General features: G+C 40.3%; 1 protein-coding gene across 1 annotated transcript in view; it reads right to left on the bottom strand.

The window, feature by feature from the left end:
- Window positions 1-20,331, bottom strand: part of MAPK11 (mitogen-activated protein kinase 11) — a 50,582-nt gene that overhangs the window by 21,476 nt on the left and 8,775 nt on the right. The window contains exons 2-5 of the mRNA XM_019543468.1: window positions 4,930-5,059; window positions 3,549-3,607; window positions 3,023-3,134; window positions 44-73 (exon numbers count right to left, since the gene is read on the bottom strand). Coding sequence (XP_019399013.1) covers window positions 44-73; window positions 3,023-3,134; window positions 3,549-3,607; window positions 4,930-5,059 — 331 coding nt within the window. The remainder of the gene's footprint in view (window positions 1-43; window positions 74-3,022; window positions 3,135-3,548; window positions 3,608-4,929; window positions 5,060-20,331) is intronic.

The raw sequence follows: 20,331 nt of genomic DNA, 5'->3' as shown, positions 1-20,331 counted from the left end.
AGGTAAATTTGAAGTCATGTTGGATTCAGGTTAGTGAACTTACCCTGTGAATGATTCCAGCTGAATGAATATACTGTGAAACAAAGTAAAAAGGAGATGGTAAGAATTTGAGGGTAGAGGCAAGTGGATAAGAGGTAGAAGTTCTTTATTTACTCTTTTTTCTTCACTGTGTTTGATGTTTTTATAAAGATTTAGTAGGTGAACGGACAGAAATGCTGCCTGACCTAGTACAAACATAATATAGGTAGCACAAACGAGTGACTCATTTGTAATATAACTGCTTTCCATCTGTCAAATGTAAACACTTCAGGAAAGGCACCTATGAAAACTAAAATTATATAATCAAAAGCAGTGCTTACAGCCTGAGAGTTGTAATGCTAACTCTCATATCAAAAGAAGTCTTTCTGACTATTATATGGTATTGGATAAAAAAGCATTCATTTCCTACCAATTTGGCCCTCTATTTTGATCTCATAGACTTACAAAAATCAGTGGCTTCATACCAGCCCAAGGCAAATCGGTTACCTCAATCAGTCCTCTTGCAGAAAATACGTGGTTGTATTGGGGAGGATGGATTGGTTCACTACAAGCAAGAATTCATGTGTACATTTTAAAGGGACTCCTTGTGTTCACTATGACTGGACAGGAAATTGTTTTCCCACCCTGTGAGGTGTTTTGAGATTTTAGAAATGTTCACTTATTCAATCAAGACAAGAAAGAAACTCCCATCCCTGAACAGCCCACAGCTTTATGGCTAGCTGACTCATCTGGGATGTAGAAGACTAAGGGTGCTCATAGATATGAAAAAACAAAACTAAAGGAGTGCTTTACCAGAAGAGGAAGCGTGTTAGTTCAACCTGGCTCTGTACCATCTGTATAGATCAGGCGCATCAGTGGGGCTTTTTAGTGTTTTTATCTAATAGCTGATTCAAGCAGCTGTTAGATAAAAGCACCAAAAAACCCCACTGAAGTGCCTGATCTATACAGAGGCTTGGGTGAACTGGGTCCAACTAATGTGATGCCTCTTCTGGGCATGTGCTGAGCTTGGTGCAGGGACATGCCAAGCTTAAAGTAAAGCATCTTTGTTTGTTTTCTTTCCCCACATCTTTAAGCAGCCTAAAATTCAAGGCCGTACTTCTTCTGGGTCAGATCAGGAACTTGAACCTGAGTTTTTAATATCCCAGGCGAACTCCCTAACCAGGGTGCTATATGGTGTTTTTTTTCTTCTGATCAAATGACTATTCAATTAGTAATACAAAGCAGGACATCTTCAACAGAAGACATTGAGAGAGCCCTAACTCAGAGTAACTAACACCCAGGGGAGGTGAGGGGGAGGAGGGTGTTGGGTACTCTCTTGAGATGTGGGAGACTGAAGTTAAGTCCTCATTCTTCCTGGGTTTGACTAGAAAAAGTGCCCAAACCACTAGGCCATTTGCTATCTTAAGTTGGGGGACATCTGTCCTTTTCTGGTTTTGGCAAGTCATTCCTCTTGAAAGTTTTGTTCAAACTAGTGTGGTTCTGTGCACAGTGTAAGTTTCAGCAAACTGAGATTCTCCAATGAAAGCCATTTTACTAGAATATCCCTGGTCATTCTTACGTGCTCCTGGGCTTACTCCAGAAGTCTCTCCAGGAAGCCCCAGTCTCTCATCTTCTAAAGGTCTTATGCTTTTCCCAAGAGCACAGGTGCCCCAAACTCAAATACCACCCAAGAATATTCCTCATCAGCTATACTCTTTACAGCCAACACTAGCAGGATACTGGTTAAATGAACTGAAATCTCAAGGACTATTTTAAGAGAACATTTCCATTTAAGAATCCATTATTAAAGTTCTTAAGTTAATGAGACAACAAAACTGCTACTCCAGAAAATGGAAAGAGGAAAGTAATTTGGTAATCTCAATATTCAAGAGCACTGAAGAACACCTGAATATATGATTGAAAACTAATTTTCCATCTGGGGCTGCAGTTCTTAAATAATAGTTGGCACTTATACAGCACAATTTCCCTTTCAAAGCCTTTGAAAATTGGATAAATAAGTTCAACCCATCTCCTCTTAGGTATTGAACTCAGGTACTTAGTTTTAACTAAACTAAGGCAAAAAGGTTAAGGGGTCAATTTGACAACCCTTATTGGCATCAATAAATAAATTAAAACCAAATAAACTATTTGCACAAATAAGACAGGCTAATTCACTAAAAGACTTGCATATGACCGCATCACAAGTCTGTTTCACAAGTTGGAATTTAGAAACAAAGAGCTCCAGCCTCCTTTCAAGTCAGCTAATCACAGCTCCCCCCACCATAATATTCACTAATAAAGTAGACAACCATTTGAATGTAAGAGTGAAACTACCTAGGATAAAATTTAACTATAACAATTTAGTGCCCCAATCCTGAGACTGACTCCATAAAGGCAAATTTCTACACAGAACCTCACTGAATCATTACCCTTGCCCCCATCTGAAACTACCTCCAGGTTCTGGGTCCCAAGTATTCAAACTTGTTCACTTTTTTCAAAGTGTGTACATATGTTACTTGCCACAAGCTCCTCACTTTCATGAATGCCAAGTCCTCATACTGGTCACTACTTTCTCTTGTGGGGGAAATGCCGTGCACATGAGTTCACAAGTGTCAGAACATCGTTAGTTCACAGAGCCACATAAAAAGTACTTCTATAACTAACACTCCGTATATGGGCACCACGGTCAAGGGTTCATATCTTGCAACTACTTATTAACGTTCTTAATATTACACATGAAAATAGCTTTTAGGACTACCCATGTAACTTAAATTAAGCAAGTTTTCAGAGGGACTAGGGTCTGGTCTGTAGTTTCATAAGTAATTTAGTAAATTCTAAAAGGATTATTGTTTTAAAAAGTAAGGCATCAAAGATATTCTGAAGATTTACCTCATCACCTCTTAAAACATATAGTCAAAATAATTTAAATATTGTCACTGCAATCAAATATTCATTATCATATTTTAGTTTCTGGGTTTAAAAAATGTAAACATATAATTTATACCTTAAGACCTCTAAGTAACTGGTATATAAGAAACTGAATGTGGTCATCTGTTAGCTTCTGGCACTTTACTATGTTATTCAGATCAGCACCCATTAAATTTGTCACAAGATACCTGCAAAAATAAAATAATTTATTTAGAGGCAGGTAAACCCATTTTAAAGAAATGTCAAATTAACTTCACTCTCATGTAGTTTCCTTCTCCATATACTAATATTTATTTCCCCACAATTAGCCATCTAGACATCTTCAAAGAAAAACTCTTTCAGTCCAGATTTTTACATTTTTTTTCACAATGCACAGTAAAGGTTCAATCAGAGGAGAGACCATGATACATTATGGGAGATATAATCCAGCTAACAAGATGCCCCACATGGGGAAAATGGGGATTTGGGGCACTAAAATATATGTCTCAGGAGGCCCTGTGGTAGCCTGGACAGACACAGATTAACACTGAGCTGACCCCAAATGAATTGTATTTACCTTAATTGCTGACAAAATAATCACCTTCATGCTAAATTTTACTTACACTTCATTAAAATTTTCTATTGACGTTGCAGGTGTAAAAACATCTAGTAATCCTATAACCTGAAACAGAAGAGCGGATTTCTTTTTTATTTTCAGAAATACATGAGACAATACACTACCTACACTAATCACTCTTAGAATTTCTAGAACAACACAGGTCAAATTATATCATGGTTTCTCTTTAAAACCTTACAAAACCAACAAAACTGGATGAATCTGGATTAAGACTTTGACATTTTAAAAGGAATTCCTTCTGAGATTGACATTACATGACCTTATAAAAATAGAACTAAGGGCACCTATACACATGCCTGATACCTGCTCTGATGTGTTCTAATTAGAACATGTTGGAGGAGGCTTGATTAATCTAAACAGCACTGTCCAGCAGCTTCAATGTCACATGTATTCAGCATCACCATGCTTCAAAATGGCAGTGGGGGTGCTTTAACTAAAGGTCATCAAACAAGCTTTAGTTAAAGCACCCCGCCACCACTTTGAAGCACAGGATACTGAATACACATGATACTGCAGGAGCTTTAATTACAGCGGCTTCCAAGAGATGTTCTAATTAAATCACCCTCCTCTCCCCACTTAGAATCAACCTAAGTTCTTCCTGTTTTCTTGTTCCGTGTTTGTTGAAATTATTTTAACTATGTTCCTCCAGTCCACTTTTCAATCTGTCATAACAAACCTTCTTTGTTTTATATAACTGCTTCTTATAAACTAAATTTGATTCCCTTTTAATAGATTTTCTGCATTCAGGCTCCAATTCAGTAAACTATTTTTAAGCATATGGGTAGCCCCACTGATGCTGATGAAACTGTGCTTGAAGATGTGAATATGCCTAAATTCATTCCTGAATTGAAGCCTCAAAACCTAGTCTTCCAGCCAGGTTAAGGGACAAACTGTGTTCAGATGAGTATAGTATACTCCCATTATAAGTTACTCTTGTTTAGTTCTCATTGATGATAACAGAATTTTAGCTTAATATTTCAACCAAGTCGAAAATTGACAAAGCTCCTCAAATATTTTTTATTAGTGATTGACACTTTACACAGCACTCCTCCTTAGTGTAACATATTCTTGTTAGTGAGGTGTATGACCCCTTGATTTGTATTCATAAGTGATCAGAGGGTCTTAAAAATCCAATAATACTGTGAAATTGTTGTATTATTAAGGAGCAGTTTTAGTTTTTTTCTGGCCAATCGGAGTCTTTCCAATGATTTCAGTGGTTTTAGGATCAATACCTGGAAAAACAAAGGTGTTAGGTATAAGAAGTAAACACAGATCCACACTCTGCTGATAAGAATGAAGCTAAAGTAAACCTGGGAAAGAAACTTGTATTAGGGAAACAAAGAGGAAAGCAGAAGTTCTTCACTTACATTTTCATGTTTCATGTGCTTAAGCAATCTCAGCTCCCTGTATGTCCTTCTGGCATGAATAAGTGATTGAAAAGGTCTTGAAAGCTTTTTTACTGCCACCTTCTGTCTTGTTTTGGTATCATAAGCAGAACTGAAGAAAAATAAGTAAAGTAAAAAAAAAAGGTATGATCTTCACTGACATTGTCTGGCAAGGCCCTCCTTATTAACATACCAAAATGAACATCAAGAAAGTTTTATGTTCAATTTGTGACTTTATTTCTTCATGCTTCATCACTTATATCTTACTGAAAGAGCTTTTCTGGGAAAACTACACAGAGACAACCACAATTACTCATAGATGGTTCCCTTGCAATCTTTCTAACAAATTACTAACTCCTATAATAATGTTTTCAGAATCATCTCTAGGTAATAGTCTTTCCCCATCTGGCCCAGAAACATAACCAAATAATTTGCTTCATTAATGTTGGCCTCTCTTTCCTACCCAAACTCAAGGCTCTTAGGGAATATTGGGATTCAAATACTGCTGCTTAGAGAACAGACTGGAACCTTTACTAATTATTGGGATGCTGCCACAATGTCTAGCAAATACTAATTATAACTGATGAACATTTACATGGTATGCAATAATCTTTATAGATCTGGTATCAAATTAAAATCTTGATACATCCACTTAGTCAAACATAAAGGTTGTTTCAGAAGCCACTGTTAAGAAACAAACCACCAGTATAAATTGGGACTGTCAAAAGATTAAAACATTTGATTGCATTTGGTTGTGTGATTAAAAAAATCAGTTGCAATTAATCATGATTTTAATCACACAGCTAAAAATTAAAAATTATACACAGAAAAACTCAAAATGATGCAGCTATTTTGTATGGCTGGGGGGTGGAGTGTATGTGTGAGGGGGAAATTGTGGGGGGCTGTGGTGTATGTTGGGGTTTGGAGCCCAGGGAGGGGCGTCCTTGCATGCCTTGGCAGGATGCAGGGTACTGTGGGTCAGCAGCAGGGCTGGGAGTGCTGTGGCTTGGGAGTGGGGGTAGGGCAGGACATGGGCATATCACTGCCCCCCCATATTACTCACAGGTGTCCCCTTTTTTGAAACAGGAAATATGGTAAACCTACAGGAATGCAACCCAGTGGTGGATAGAGCAGTACCTAGCATGTAAGTCTGTGGAGAGGAAGGGGTGGGGGCCAGATTGAGGCCCCCATGGTGAGGGAGAGAGTGGGGCAGGGGCATGGGCTGGAGTCAATGCAGCCCTGGGGCTAGGGCAGGTCATGGGATAGAACCACAGGTAGTTCATCCAGGGGTGTGGGGGAGGCATGGCTTCCTGCCACCGCGTGCACTCCAGGGGAGGTGTGTGTCCCCAGGATTTGTGCGTGGGTCACAGGTAGGCTTCCTGCTGTGGTCTGGGGCTCTGCACCCTGCTGCCTTTGCCCTGGGTTACATGATGTGACATGACGTTATGCCTCCTGCCACCAGGAATGCAGGGTACGAGTGGCATGGCCAGCATGCAGGTCCTAGGGCAAAGGCAGCAGGGTGCAGAGCCCCAGCCCATAGCAGGCAGCCCACCTCCACCCCACACACAAATCCAGAGGGCATGTTCCCCCTATACCTCCCTCAGGGGTGTGCACAGCAGCAGGAAGTCATGCCACTCCTGCTATGGCTCTGTCCCATGATCTGCCCCCTCTACATCTCCTCTCACCCCTTCCCCTCCACAGCCTTACTTGCTGGTCACTGCTCTACACACTGCTGGGCTGCATTCCTGGCCACATGCATGCTGCCACTGCTTGTGTCTGTGTCTGTGCACATGCACCCTCTCCCTCACTGCCTGCTTGCCTTCCTGCTGCAGCTGCCTGGAGCCCATGCCCGGGCTGCCCTGTGGTCCTCTGTACTGCCACCGCATCCCCGCTGTGTGGCTTGGAAGTGGCAGTGATAGCAGCAGAGTGGAGCCCAGGCGCAAGCTCCAGAACCATGTGCACATTTAAAAAATTAACCTAAGAACCAATTAAGATGTTAATCCGCATTAATGGAAGTTGACAGCCCTAGTATAAATGCATGCCATGTAATTTAGGTGAGAAGTCCTACAAACACTTACATACATGCTTTACTTTATGTACCTGCATTATCTTATTTTCTTCTGTGGGACTACTCAGGTGTGGAGAGCTCAACAAGTGAACTGCAATTTGCAAAAATGGGGACTCAGTTTTTAAACAATAGCAAGGTAGAACCAGTGGCCACAAGGAAGTTTTGCCTGCTTTGATGCAGGAGGGAAAATTTGGTCCTTTTATATATTTTACCTCCTGACAATACATAGAAAATTTAAGAATCATCAATTATTGAACTAATCAATAAATAGAATCTACCTCCCCTCATTAACAGAGCAACCTCTAACATTTTTTACTTTTCCATTAAAATAAAGTAGTGGCTCCCCACCTTGTTAGACTCAAGGCATCCCTCATTACACTCAAGGAACCTTTTGGAAAATGCCAGCTCTTATTTTTCACTCATTTTTAATTACAGAAAAATAATACAGCAATTCCTCTATTACAAAGAACTCAGAACAACCACAAGAGGTCCAAATGTGTTCAACATGATGGATTCTTACTTGAAATCACTGGGTTTATCACATGAATCATGTTTGCACACCTAACAGTGCTATTGTGTGGCATCTTGCATCACCCTTGAAAGGATTTCAAGGTACCACAGGGTGCCATAGCACCCTAATTGAGACCCTCTGAAATAAAGCCACTATAACACAGATATCTGTGAAGTTCTCTATCACTCTATCTGTTAGAGTGATGATAACCCAATCTGCAATAGTTAGTGACAACATGAGGAAACAGAGATGAACTTTAACACATTTATCTTACGGGAAACCTTCACTGAGTAAAAGAGTTGAAAACTCAGCAACATGGTATGTGTAATAAACTGAGATGATGACATTCAGTAGTCACACTTTGTGTTATCATCTGCTAATTTAAATGGTTCCCAAAATTATGATAGGAGCCACCTCCTACAGACAGAAGACATTAATCCTGCCACAAATTGCTTCCAAATGTTGGCCCTGGAATAGTGCAGCCAGTTCAATGTGTGATCTCCTACATCCATTAATGATGCCTCATTAATGTCAATGGGGGGTGGGATTCAGCCAGGGATCTGTTCATTTGAAACCAGTTGCAAAAGAGAGGGCCTCGCTTCTGAAAAGATGCAACAATGAGATTAATAAGATAATGGGGGAAGGTAGATGTGGAAGAAAATGGTGATATCAGCAAGATGACAGAAATCTAGTTCCACTAGATTGCACAGAAACTCTAATACCAAAGCAAAGCAATGATTTTGTTTTTAATTAGATAAATACACAGAAAAAGGAAGTAGACTTAATTAGCAAGTTTCTTGCAGGCATTATGGATGGAAGGAGTGAATCACTCATGAGATAAGTGAAATAATTAGATTACTTAGCTAATTACTTGCAAGCATCATAGATTGAACTGGATCTTCAGGAGAGATTTGTAGATGGTGAGGGCTGTGGCTACAAAGCATCTGGGCAGTCTTTGAGCAGGTCGAAGGAAGGAAGAAAGTACAGGCATAAGAGAAAGCTGGCATCATGGGTAGGGTGGAGGAAAAGAAGCCATAATAATAAGAGATCTGACAGGTAGGCTGGAGGCAGAGATATGATCAGGAATAGTAAGCTAGGAGCTTGTGTATACAGGACTTGAAAGTGATAATAAGAATACACACTGCTTGTGTGTATGGAGGAGTTCAAAGAGATGGTGATATGGTCAAAGATGCTGGCAAAGAAGAAACTTCTAGTGGGTGCTTTGTACACATAACAGCAAGGACATTGTGGAAGGTAAAAACAGGCATCCACTGCCTCATCAGCATGACAAGGACTGGTCCTGAGTCCATGGGTGAAATCCTAACTCTATGAAAGTCAACAGGCATTTTTCTATTAATTTCACTGGGGCCTGGGTTTCATTCCACATTCCTCAGCAACATCTGTTCCTCACATATATTCTAGCTCTGTAACTCATGGCACACAGGAAGAAAGGAATGGATGCACAGGTGAATTAATACATACTTCTATCCTGGGCACTGGTCTGTGGCTAGCACCTAACCCTTGTCACTGGATAAAACTCCCTCATGCTTGCATTAGTGTACGAAGTCTGAGGCTGCTCTGTATAAGAACTCAAGGGACTGCTGTATTTAATGTGCCATCATTTTGCTAAACTTCTTCCCTACTTAGTTCAATTATGCATTTTAGTAGACTGACAACTGCTGAGTTTAAACACAGATTGCTTTCTACCATTTTAATGACTCAGGGCTGCATAGCTTTTGGATGGTATAAAGCACTGATTTTTTGGCTTCAGTAATTCTTAAGACAGCAGCTACTTCGACCAGGATGGAAAAAAGTGAGGGGCAAGAATAAAAGCCAAAGTAGAGTGATGTGACTTTTGAAGAGAAACTGCATGTCTAAAATGAATGGGCTAGATCAGGCTCAGGGTATACCTCCACAGCTTATTTTAATTTGGCAGGGCCCTGGCTGAGAGCAACGTTGTACTGCTTCCAGCTTACCTCAGCAGTTCTCAACCAGAGTGCTGTTGCTGTCATCACCACAGCCAAGTGAAACCACCCCACATGTTTCATGTACAGCCAGTGCCTCCAGTAGGAGCATGCCCTCCTGCCTTCATTAGGGTTATCTGATAAGCCTAAAGCAGGCATGTGCACCTGCTCTTGTTGCAGCCCTTCCTGGTCTGCCCCTCCCATGCTCCTCCTGGAAACAGGTGTGTGGGACAGTTCACCTAGCTTCTTTGGTAGCAGCACCATGCCACGGCACCCCTAAGAGGGTCTTGTGACACCCCAGTTGAGAATACTGCATAGCTCCTTCCCAATCAGTGGACTATACCAAATGACAATTAGTTTGATCCAATGTCCTTCTAAAGTGGTTTCTTTGCCTGTCTCCCCATCACCGTCACCAACTACGTTATTAAAATTAGGTTTAAATTTCTCCAATTATATTTGTTACAGACCAAAGGCAAAGTGTCTCTATGATCTCTCCTCTATGCTCTGGGTGCTGTGCTATTCCCTAAGTGGAAGTCCAAGTTCTCTCCACGTCCCCCTGGATCACTAAGCTACATCCTCCTCTCTTTGCTTACAATGCGAACCAAGCCTTTTACCCTCCAGAATGAAGGCAATGAAAGGTGACAGGTTTCAATATCTTCAGCTCTCCTTTTTGGCTGGATTGCTAGCTTATAAAATCCTTGCTTCCAGGCTTGAGAACTCCACTGGTTCCACTGTGCTGGGCATTTGCAACCAGCTTCCCTCCTGAAGCCTGTGCCCAGCTGCTGATTAAACTGATTCAGAACAACTGCTTTACAACAAATATATCAACCGTCAAAAGGCATACGGCATCAGAGGAAGGGGTCAAACTTATTAAAATCTCAGAACCATAATTATTCCTTGTTGGTTTCAGTAAACTCATCTTAACAGATGTGCCCCCTGTGCTGGGAGAAACTGTCTCCTGCTGTAGTGTCTGGGTCTCAGCAGCTCTTCAGAGCAGCTGTGACAAATCGCTCCCCCTTCCTCTCTCTGGAGAGACAATTTTTAACTGTTGAGTACCCTTTTGATATTAGGCCTTTGACTTGCCAACGAAGCTCTGTAACTTTGCCTGACACTTGAGCATAGCTAACTACTTCTCTCTATTTGGGAATAGCAACATTCCAATTAACAGTCCAACTACTGTTCCTTGAACTCCCATGAAACTGTTTGTCCACAGGTGTTTTATCGCTGGTCAGTTTTTCATTTCCTGTTTGATCCTTGTAACAGCCCCTTTTGATTTGCTTCCACAGAACAATTAATGCAAGTAAATAAGTATCCATAATAGCTATACAAATGATAAAGACATGTTCCATAATCTCCACAATAATCTTTACTGTTTGCATTTAATTTATCTTGGACAGTGAAAACAAATTCATTTTTAGATAGTATATTTTCACTTAGAATTTATGATCCTCATGTATTAGCAGGGCTAAAGACATTTCAGGGGAAAGTCATTTTAAATGGTTCTTTACTGCAATACTGTATTTAATGCAATACATTAAATTTCCTGGAAACATGTTTTATTTACCTTATTTTTAACAAGAACTAATTTTGTGATTTCTCCTGACCCAGGCCCCCTCAGTACCCCCTCTTGTTTGCTGCCTTGGCAGGGTCAAGAGATAACAGGCTGGAACAATAGCTACTATTCCACTTAGAAGGATAGGGTTCTTTTGACACTGGTCAGAGACTGCTCAGTACATTTTTCTATCACTGTTTAATTTGTAGAAAAGACTGTTTCAGTGTTACAAACTTTTGCAATATTTAATGTTCTTATGAAACCACCAGCTGCTGAAATAATCTTAACTCTCTTTTCTATTCCTTCCTTCCTTGCTTCCTCCCCATGTTCTGTATTCAAATTATTCTTTTCTATTTAATACCCCTGATCCTGCAAGTCTATTCATAGTCTACTTCTTCAAATGCTATCTCCTACAAAAGCTTATGCCTCTCTGAACAAGTTAGTCTTTAAGGGCTCATTTACATGTGCAAGCACCGCAGCAGCGCTGGGCGCTTTGAAAAGCTGCAATGCATGTAATTGTATGAGTGGCAAAATGCACATCAGCACCAAGAAAATGACGGCTGTCCACTTTTGAACTAAAACATGTTGGGGGTGCTTTGGTTCAAAAGCGGACTGTCACCATTTTATGTGCACTGACATGTGTTTTGCTACTTATACAACTGCAGCACAGTGCGTGTCAGCTTGCATGCGGAGCAGACTCAATTAATCAAGTCTGCTATGAAGTGGCAGATCTCCAGCATATTGCGGGACAAAAGGTATGTGTATAAATGCTCTTAAGGTGCCACCCTGCCCTGCTTTCCATCTGACTTCAGACTTACATGGCTAACTACCCCTTTCTTCTTTTACTTTTTCTGAAAAAAGTAAGCTTCATGGTTGCAAAGTATAGCTAGATCATATCAAATGAGAGTAGCTTAAAGGTTCAAATGACAGAAGGTGAATGAAAAGAAAAGAAAAGACAAAACAAAAAGCAGTTTTTGTTTTAAAACCAATTTCATGATTTTCATGCCTAACTCCTGGGTTTGGAATACTGTGGTTTATATATTTTATATGGTTACAGAAAACAGCATGTAATTAAAATAACTAGTTATATAATTTTAACCCTTGTTTTATCTGTGTGTGAGAGTATGAAACAGGTAGAATGAAGCTAATATATTTATTATTTTATATAATCTCCTGGATAAGCTTTCAAGGCCTGCATTCAACTTCATGCAAATTTCTAAGTCTGTCTCTAACCGGAGAGCTACTATACCCATACAAGTACATGGTCTATCTGAGCAGTTACAAAATCTCAGGCAATGTCCCAAGCATCAGTGAGCGCCAACCTACTGACTTGGGTGAAAATCAGAAAATTGCAAGGTAAAAAATGGAGGACACATAGTCCTTGCCACCTCTTTACCAGGCACACCTTCTAGCAGCTCTGCAACTGTCTTCAGATCAGAGCTGGTGTTTATCAATGTCTCTCAGCACTGCTATACCCCGCCTCATCTCTGCCAGTCTTCCCAACAGAATCTAAAATGTTAACACCATGAATGGCACAAACAAGGCAGAACGAAGGCACTAGCAATGTGGATGGAGAGTCAGGAGGAAGGTACATGGATCTCCTACCATGGCAGCAAAAGGGAGTCACTGGTATGGGGGAAGGAGGGCGAGGGTTACAGAGTTTGTCATAGGGAGAGTAGGAAGTGTGAAAGAAGATGAATTGGACTGCATCCCTTCACGATGGCAGGTATGGGTGGGAATAAGGAATTTGGAACACACTCTTAGCTCCTCTAGGCAGGGGAAAAATGCCCTAATATGGGGTGATGGGGAAATGCAGAGTATGCATATCTTTTCCTCCAGCTCCAGGTGGTGCAATGGGAACAAAGATGCTGATATACTACAGACCAAGAAGGAGGTTTGCAGTGAGTCCCTTACAGAGACAGGAACAGGATATTGGCTCCCTCCCATATAGTAGGGGGCAAAAGGGAAAGGAAGGGAAGGGAAGAAAGGAAAGAGGGTCCCTAGTGTCTTCACTAGGCATGAAGTACCCGAGCCTCTAGTTTACCATTCCTGATCATAAAGTCTGAATTGTGTAAAACTGTGATGAAAACTGATCAGTTTCTTCTTTTATGGTGAAAGTAAACACTACATGACGGAATGAAAGTGATGATGCTGAACATATTTGTATTTCTGTAGCAGTTTTAGTTTTGTATATAGAGGGTGCAACACATCTTTACAAACATCCATGTACTAGAAAGGACTCAGAAGACATTGATCTTGAGGCAGCCAGTCTACTGAATTATGGAGCAGTAGCCTTGGGAAACAGCACTTGTTCCAGCTTTCTGACTACAAGAAAATATACCATAAGAACTACTGGAACCATAGCAGAATTAGAAGGGAGCAAACCTGCAGTCCTACTATTATGCAGTTAGCCTTTGATAAGCCATAATGATAAACAAGCTAAGTAAACACAAGGAACAGAAATACCTTTCCCCATACACACTAACCCCATTTGATGAAATAGGCTGTCAGCTACAAAAGCTTATGCCTTATACCCTGTGACAGAGCAAGACTCTCTAGCTAGGAACATCTGGGTTTTCTAGTACTGATGGGAGCATCAGTGCAGCCCAGTCAAAACCCCTCCTTGCCTAAGCTGTCTCAACAGCACAGTGCCTCAGAGGAAGCCCAGAAAATCCTGATAAACCAGTACAAAGTCAGAACACACACTGTTTCTTGCCTACTGATAATACCAAATTATATGTGGGTACATATATGAATATATATATATATATATATATTTTTTTTTTTAAAGCAGCAAGACAAAAGGAAAGAGGATGTGTAATAGGTTACAATGAAATAATGTATTAGTCTTCCTGGTAATGACCATTACTTTATCCCAGGAGTTTTCAACCGAGGGTATGTGTACCCCTGGGGGTACTTTGGAAGGCCCCTGGGGGTATGTGGCAGTGGTGCAGAGAGGCCTGTGGCACTTTGCCCCGCTCATTAAATGGCCGCAGGGGTCCCCCCTGCCCCGCTTCCTGACTGGCCACTGGGGGTACCCCAACCAAAAGAGGTTGAAAACCCCTGCTTTACTTTATTGATTATAATGCCTTATTGCATTGTAAAACTATTTTGTATTCTTTAGATATTGTTCTTACATACTTTCTTGAGTTTTAGATTCAATTGTTTTAGGTCCAGTATGACTGGTGTCAATGATCTAAGATGAACTTACAGCTAGGATTCAAATACAAAAGTAGCAAACTGCTACTGTGTTAACCACTCTAGATATACTGTACTGATCATAAAATACTGAAACTGCAGACAGCTGTTCCTTAATTTGCAATTTGACAAGCCTTAGTGTACCAACAAAATCTAGTTGTTACTTACAACTGTTAAAACAAATCAATTACCAACCACATTTCTAAAATAATGAAATCCTAAACTAAACTATTCCAACCCCCTAGGTTTACCAGGGTGATTTTTATCTGATCTTTGCCTTTTAGATGCCCATTCTACTAATAATTACATATATTAGTAACTACATACAAAAATAGTCATGTTGAAGACCTCTGGGAAGGGGCTTAGGGTTACAGACATCATGGATGAAGTCAGTGGAACTAATCATATGAGTAGTTACTCACGCGTGTAAAATACAGGACTGGAAGGGGCCCCCTGTGCCACTGAGTCCTGCCTTTTTTGTTCATAGGAGCTCACTAACCAAAAGAAACCCAAAAACTGCCACTTCAAACCCTTCTATACATGAAAAACACCCTATCAAAGTAGGGGAGATGAGGGCACTGCCAATTGCACAGTCACTGCAACGATAGTGAAGTAGGTGATTAACATAGTTTCAGAAGATCCTAGTAAAACAAAAACAATGCCCCATGCTACAGATCAGAGGTGCACCAATACATTGATCCGAGATCAGATTGGTACTGATATGAAGAAAATTGTCTCTATCAGATATCCGCCCTATGAGGCTGATAATTTGGCCGATAAATGCCCATGCTGCGTGCTGCTGCAGTGCAGCATGGAGCAGATCAGGCAGCGTGGAGAGCTGTCTCTAGCTGGTAAATCAGAAGTGGGGGCAGATCAATGCCCCCATGGTGAGGGAGGGGGCAGGGGCCGTGGAATGGAGCCATGGCTTATGGGGTGGGGGCAGCTCAACTGTTGCTCCCTTTCATTTGCCACTGCTGCTTTTATGTAAAAAAATTACATAATAGATAAATAGTTAACTATTTTGACCTAGCAGAGTGAGCTTAGTCCTTTGGCTGATAGCAGAGGCCAAACTATACTTCCCTTTGGCTCTGCAGTCCTAGGGCAACTGAGCAGCAAAGTGTTATTTCTGGCAGGGAGCAGGGAAGCAAGCTCTCTGCCACTTCTTCTGATGGATGAGGCAAGACTAGAATAGACTAAAATTAAAATTGTTCCCCCCTTTTGTTGCAAGAACTTGGTAGCTCAAGTGAAATAGCAGATTTGCAAAAAATGGAAAATGAAAATATCGAGCTGCCAGGTCTGGGGGAAGAAGCAGCAGGATCCTTGCTTTCAAGATGACTATCACCAGATATGCGATCCATGATGAGTAGGTGTTCAAGACAGTCAAGCTTTTTATCAAGCTTTGTGGACAAAATGTCAAAAGAAGATTAAGAAAACATAGATGAGATTTTAGCTCAAGCTATATTTGCAAGTGGTACACCTCTATCCATAAATAAAAATCAATACTGGAAGGAACATTACAAACTAATTTGCCCATCATATCAGTTACCATTACGTTATTGCTTATTATCACATTTTCGATAGACAGTATGACAAAGTTCAAACAACAGTTAGTTAAACGACTGGTCAAGCAGAATCACTGACTCTGATGTCAGATGGATAGGCTGATGTACAAGGAAATCCTTTATTGAATACTGAACACCTGAACCAATATTCCTGAAAGCAATTGCTACCAAATCTTCTTGTCATTTGGGTGAATACATAGCCAAATTACTGAGTGAAGAGATTAAAAGTGCAGGTCCCTCCAGGATACAAGCCCTTGTAACTGATAATGCGAGTAACATGAAAGCTGCAAGGCAAATATTAAAAGGAAAAGTAATTCCAATGAATAGCATTTGGCTGTCTTGCTCATGGATTTAATCTTCTGGCAAAGGACATCATAAGTGCTAATACAAGGAAGGCAATATTGGCAAACTGCAAAGCAATTGTGAAGGTATTCAACAATCATCATGTTGCTAATCAGACTTTGAAGAAATTACAGAAAGAGAAGCAGGAAAGGAAAGTGAACTTTTATTGCCAAAAGAAACTAGATGGGGCTTGACTACAAAGTGTTTACATAGTTTGTTGTGCACAAAGAACTGTTTGCAGTATGCTTCAACAGATGACACAGTATCCCAGATTATTCTTGTGAACATTTGGAAGCAGATTCTCAATAACAGTGTGTTCTGGGTTTGGGTTCGAGTTCAAGGAACACTGAATTTGCTACTACCAGTTTCAGTGGCTATCAAGAAACTTGAAGGAGATACACTGACCCTTTCAAATATTCCAGAGATACTCAGACAATTAACTGTAAAACTAATTGAGCTTTTGCCTTCTTCACTTCTATCCAAAAAAGTAGTAGTAAAACAAACTGAGATCTGAGTTTTGCTCTCATCCAGTTCATCTGGCAGCAAACCTTTTGGATCCTCAAAACAGAGGACAACATTTATCAGAAGATGAATTATGTACTACTCTCAATACAGTCATGGAAGTAGCTAAGAATATCCCAAACATGGACGAAATAGCCATGATGACAGACATTGCCAAGTATTGTGCAATAGAAAAACTTCGGAGCAAAGACATCGTTTGGTGGGCAGCAGAGAATATGTCTCATCTCACATGGTGGAAGGGATACTGGAACACATGACTGTTGTCCAGGATTGCTCTAAGGATCCTAAGCATCCCACCAACAGCAGCTTCTTGTGAGTGGAACTGGAAGGCTTTCAGATCAATCAAAATGAAAAAGAGGAATAGCCTAACAAATGAACGCACCTCTAAGTTTGTTTCTATTTCTCAAAATCTCTTTGCTTCTGGAGAATCAGTCAGAAGCGCACTGCATCTTCTTCAATTAGTGAATAAGATGCCGTGTGATGATAAGTTGCCCTTACCCATGGACTCATTGGTAAAACCATCCTTTAATGAAAGAGAATGGGGTTCAAGTAGTTCTGAATCAGATTTGCCTCAATCTGATTCTGAAATGGAACTAATAAGTACTGCAAGTGATTCTACAGATAGTGACAGTGAAACTGGAGGTGCCACAATGGCCTTAGTGAAAGAGAGTTAAACTCTGTTCAAGTAGATGAGTGGGCAACCACAGCATATCATGCACAGTTCTTTGGGTGTGCTAAAATTAGTGTCAACAGTTTTCAGTGCCTTCTTTTTTTTCCTTAAATTTAAACAATGTAAGGGGCAGTACATGCTATTGTGTATAGTCTTCACATTTTTACAAGCATTCCAATAAAAATAATTTATTTCCACATAAATCTTTGAATTTGTTTGAATATAGCATTTAAGCCACATTAAGTGTGCTGCATGTCATTTTTTTCCTAATCAAATATTTCAGTTCAAATACTTATGGCTATTGGGACATAAAATTAACATGGGGGTTTTGTTTACTAAGTATAAGCCAAATAAACATGTTAAATCAGATTTGGGGCATTGGAAAATTTTCCAATTCAAAACTTTCTGGAAAACTCACATCTCTGCTCATCTGCAAGTTTAGCTATGCCTTTCCCTTTCATTTTTTCATTTAACCTACAGCCCTAAGTCAACTCTCCCATGCATCAAAGAGGACCTTGGTGTTTATCCGGCACTGCTCTCACTAATTTTTCTATTGCTGTGTTTTCCCTCTCTGATCATCACTGAGTCTTTGTCATCACTATTCTGCCTTTTTGTTAGGCATTCCAGTCCAGCAGCATTAGTTATTTCTTGTCTGCTCTCAGCCCTCTCCTCCCTGACCTCTATTCCTCTTCTTCCACTCACAGATTTCATAGACGTTAGTTTCTTGTATTTTTTGCTCTCCTCCACCCTTGACTGTTTTGCCCCATCTCCTATTACAAGGCCCAACCCTGGCTCACTCCCAACATCCACTTCCTCCCGCCCTATTGCTGTGCAGCAAACCGTCTCTCTTGATCAGGCTGGCTCCTTCAGCTACACATTAATTTTCTCCTCTTTCAGTTTTGCCATCTTCCTAGCCAAATAACTCTACTTCTCCAACTAAATTCTATCCCCTAGCTGCAATCCTACCTACCATTTTGACACTTACTTCTTTAGTCCTTCCTTCCTCCTACAATGTGATTATTTGCCATTTCATTTACATCTTATTTTCACTCTACCTTTTATTTCTTATTCACTACTCGCCTGTCCTCCCTTCCACTTGCTTTCTCTTCCCTCCTACAACTCTTTCCTCCACCCCAGCACAGACATGTAAGTTCCCTCTAACTCCTCTGATTGCCCTAGTGATCTTATCCTACCTACTGAACTCTAGTGCTCACTCTTCTCCCCTTACAATACAAGCATACTTTAGTTCTCATCTTAAATAAAACCGCACTCAACTTCACTGACCACTCCATCTCCCTTTCATTTCACTTCTCAAAGTAAGGGATCTTACATCTGGAGCAGTTTCAAAAGGCTTTTAACACTGCTTCATTTGGGCTTAAAGCTGGAGTGGGTTTGCTACACTCTGGGTGCATCTATATGTTTGTTAATGTGCCTTTTCTACTGTGCATTAAATTTAGTACCTCTAATATAAGGTCTTAGATAAAAGTGCAGTAGCTGCACTAATATGCAGTGGCAAAGGCAAATATTTTTTTTGTGATGCTTAATGTACAGTAGACTAATTCTGCTGAGTATTAGCATATTAGCACGATTTCTGCTGTGACATGCTAATGCTCCATGGTGCATTAAGGCATCCCGTGTAGACATGCCCACTTACTATTTCCATCTTGTCCACACATAACAATTAGAACCTTCCCCTTTTTAAATGGCCCCATACCTTCAACTCCTCCCATCTCTGTTCTGCTCAGTGTCATTGCCTGCTTCCCAAATTTTCAAACAAGCTGCTTTGTGCTTTTTCCTGTTTGGGGAAGCATATTATAAACATTCACAAAATGAATGTGTTATCTTATCCAAAACATAATTTTCCATGATGCCTATAAAAACTGGACAACTGTTAAGCTGATGGTGCACTGATGGTGCACTTCCTTTTATGTTGACCAATATTATCTCATTGTTTTCTTCCATTCCCCTGTGCACCTGTCTACATCCATCTACTGTCCAATACATAAATTGTAACATTTTGGGAACAGGGAAGATATTTTTATTCTGTGTGTTTGTACAGCACCTCGGTCAATGGTGTTTAATACAAATGACAAAAATAATAATTAATAACTTTAATACAAAGTTTCCAGCAATCAGAAGCAGGCTGTATCAGTATCAAGATCCACCATAAAATGGGAGGACTGACTGAATGAGCTCAAGAATAACATGAACTCCAAAATGACAGAGCTTTGAAAAAAATCAGGAAAAGCAGACTCCGTTCTGTTCAATTTTTATTTCAGAATTGTACCTCAATTTTTATCTAGAAACATAAAGCCTGTTTCCTGGCAGGATTCCTTCCCTTTTCTCTTTAAAAAAAAAAAGTATCATAGAAAAAAGATATTAAGACTCCCTTCATGTTATCGTTTACCAGGTCTTATATGAAAAGTCTGGTTTCCAACCCCTGTAAATAACTATAAGTTTCTGCACGAAGAATTCCAGGCACTTTGGCAATCATCTTCAACAAATGCCCTTCTCAGGACCATGGCAGAACTTATCAGAACTAGATCTGGGCAGGAAACATCTTTCACTGTTTGCAAAAAAGGCCAATATTTTGGAAGTGTTCCCAGTCTTTATGGGAATGAAAGTGACACTTGAATCATTTTTATGTGAGAGAGTGAGAGCCTAAAGTGAGATGACTCTGTTTCAAGATATCCAACCCCCTGCATTAGGGCACTGCTGGAGATTCAGGTTCAAGTTCTGAGTCTGCTTGGTCTACCCTATTTTCTGAGATACAAAGCCAGTCTCTCCATGTCTCCTGCTGGAGTTGTTCCAATTTGAATGAGTAATTAAATACTATTGGGGCCAAGAAAGACTATGGCTTGATGGGGCCAAGAAAGACTATGGCTTGATGGTATCCCCATTTCTCCCACTGATGTATTGGTAGATTTCTCTTTTGCTTCGACCAGAAATTCTATGCTGGTTCAAATATAACAAACAAATTCAAATGGGTACACCA

This window comes from Crocodylus porosus, unplaced genomic scaffold (assembly GCF_001723895.1).
Source record: "Crocodylus porosus isolate Cpor-Errol unplaced genomic scaffold, CroPor_comp1, whole genome shotgun sequence".
Taxonomy (NCBI): Eukaryota; Metazoa; Chordata; order Crocodylia; family Crocodylidae; genus Crocodylus; species Crocodylus porosus.
This window is presented reverse-complemented; position numbering and strand designations above follow the sequence as displayed.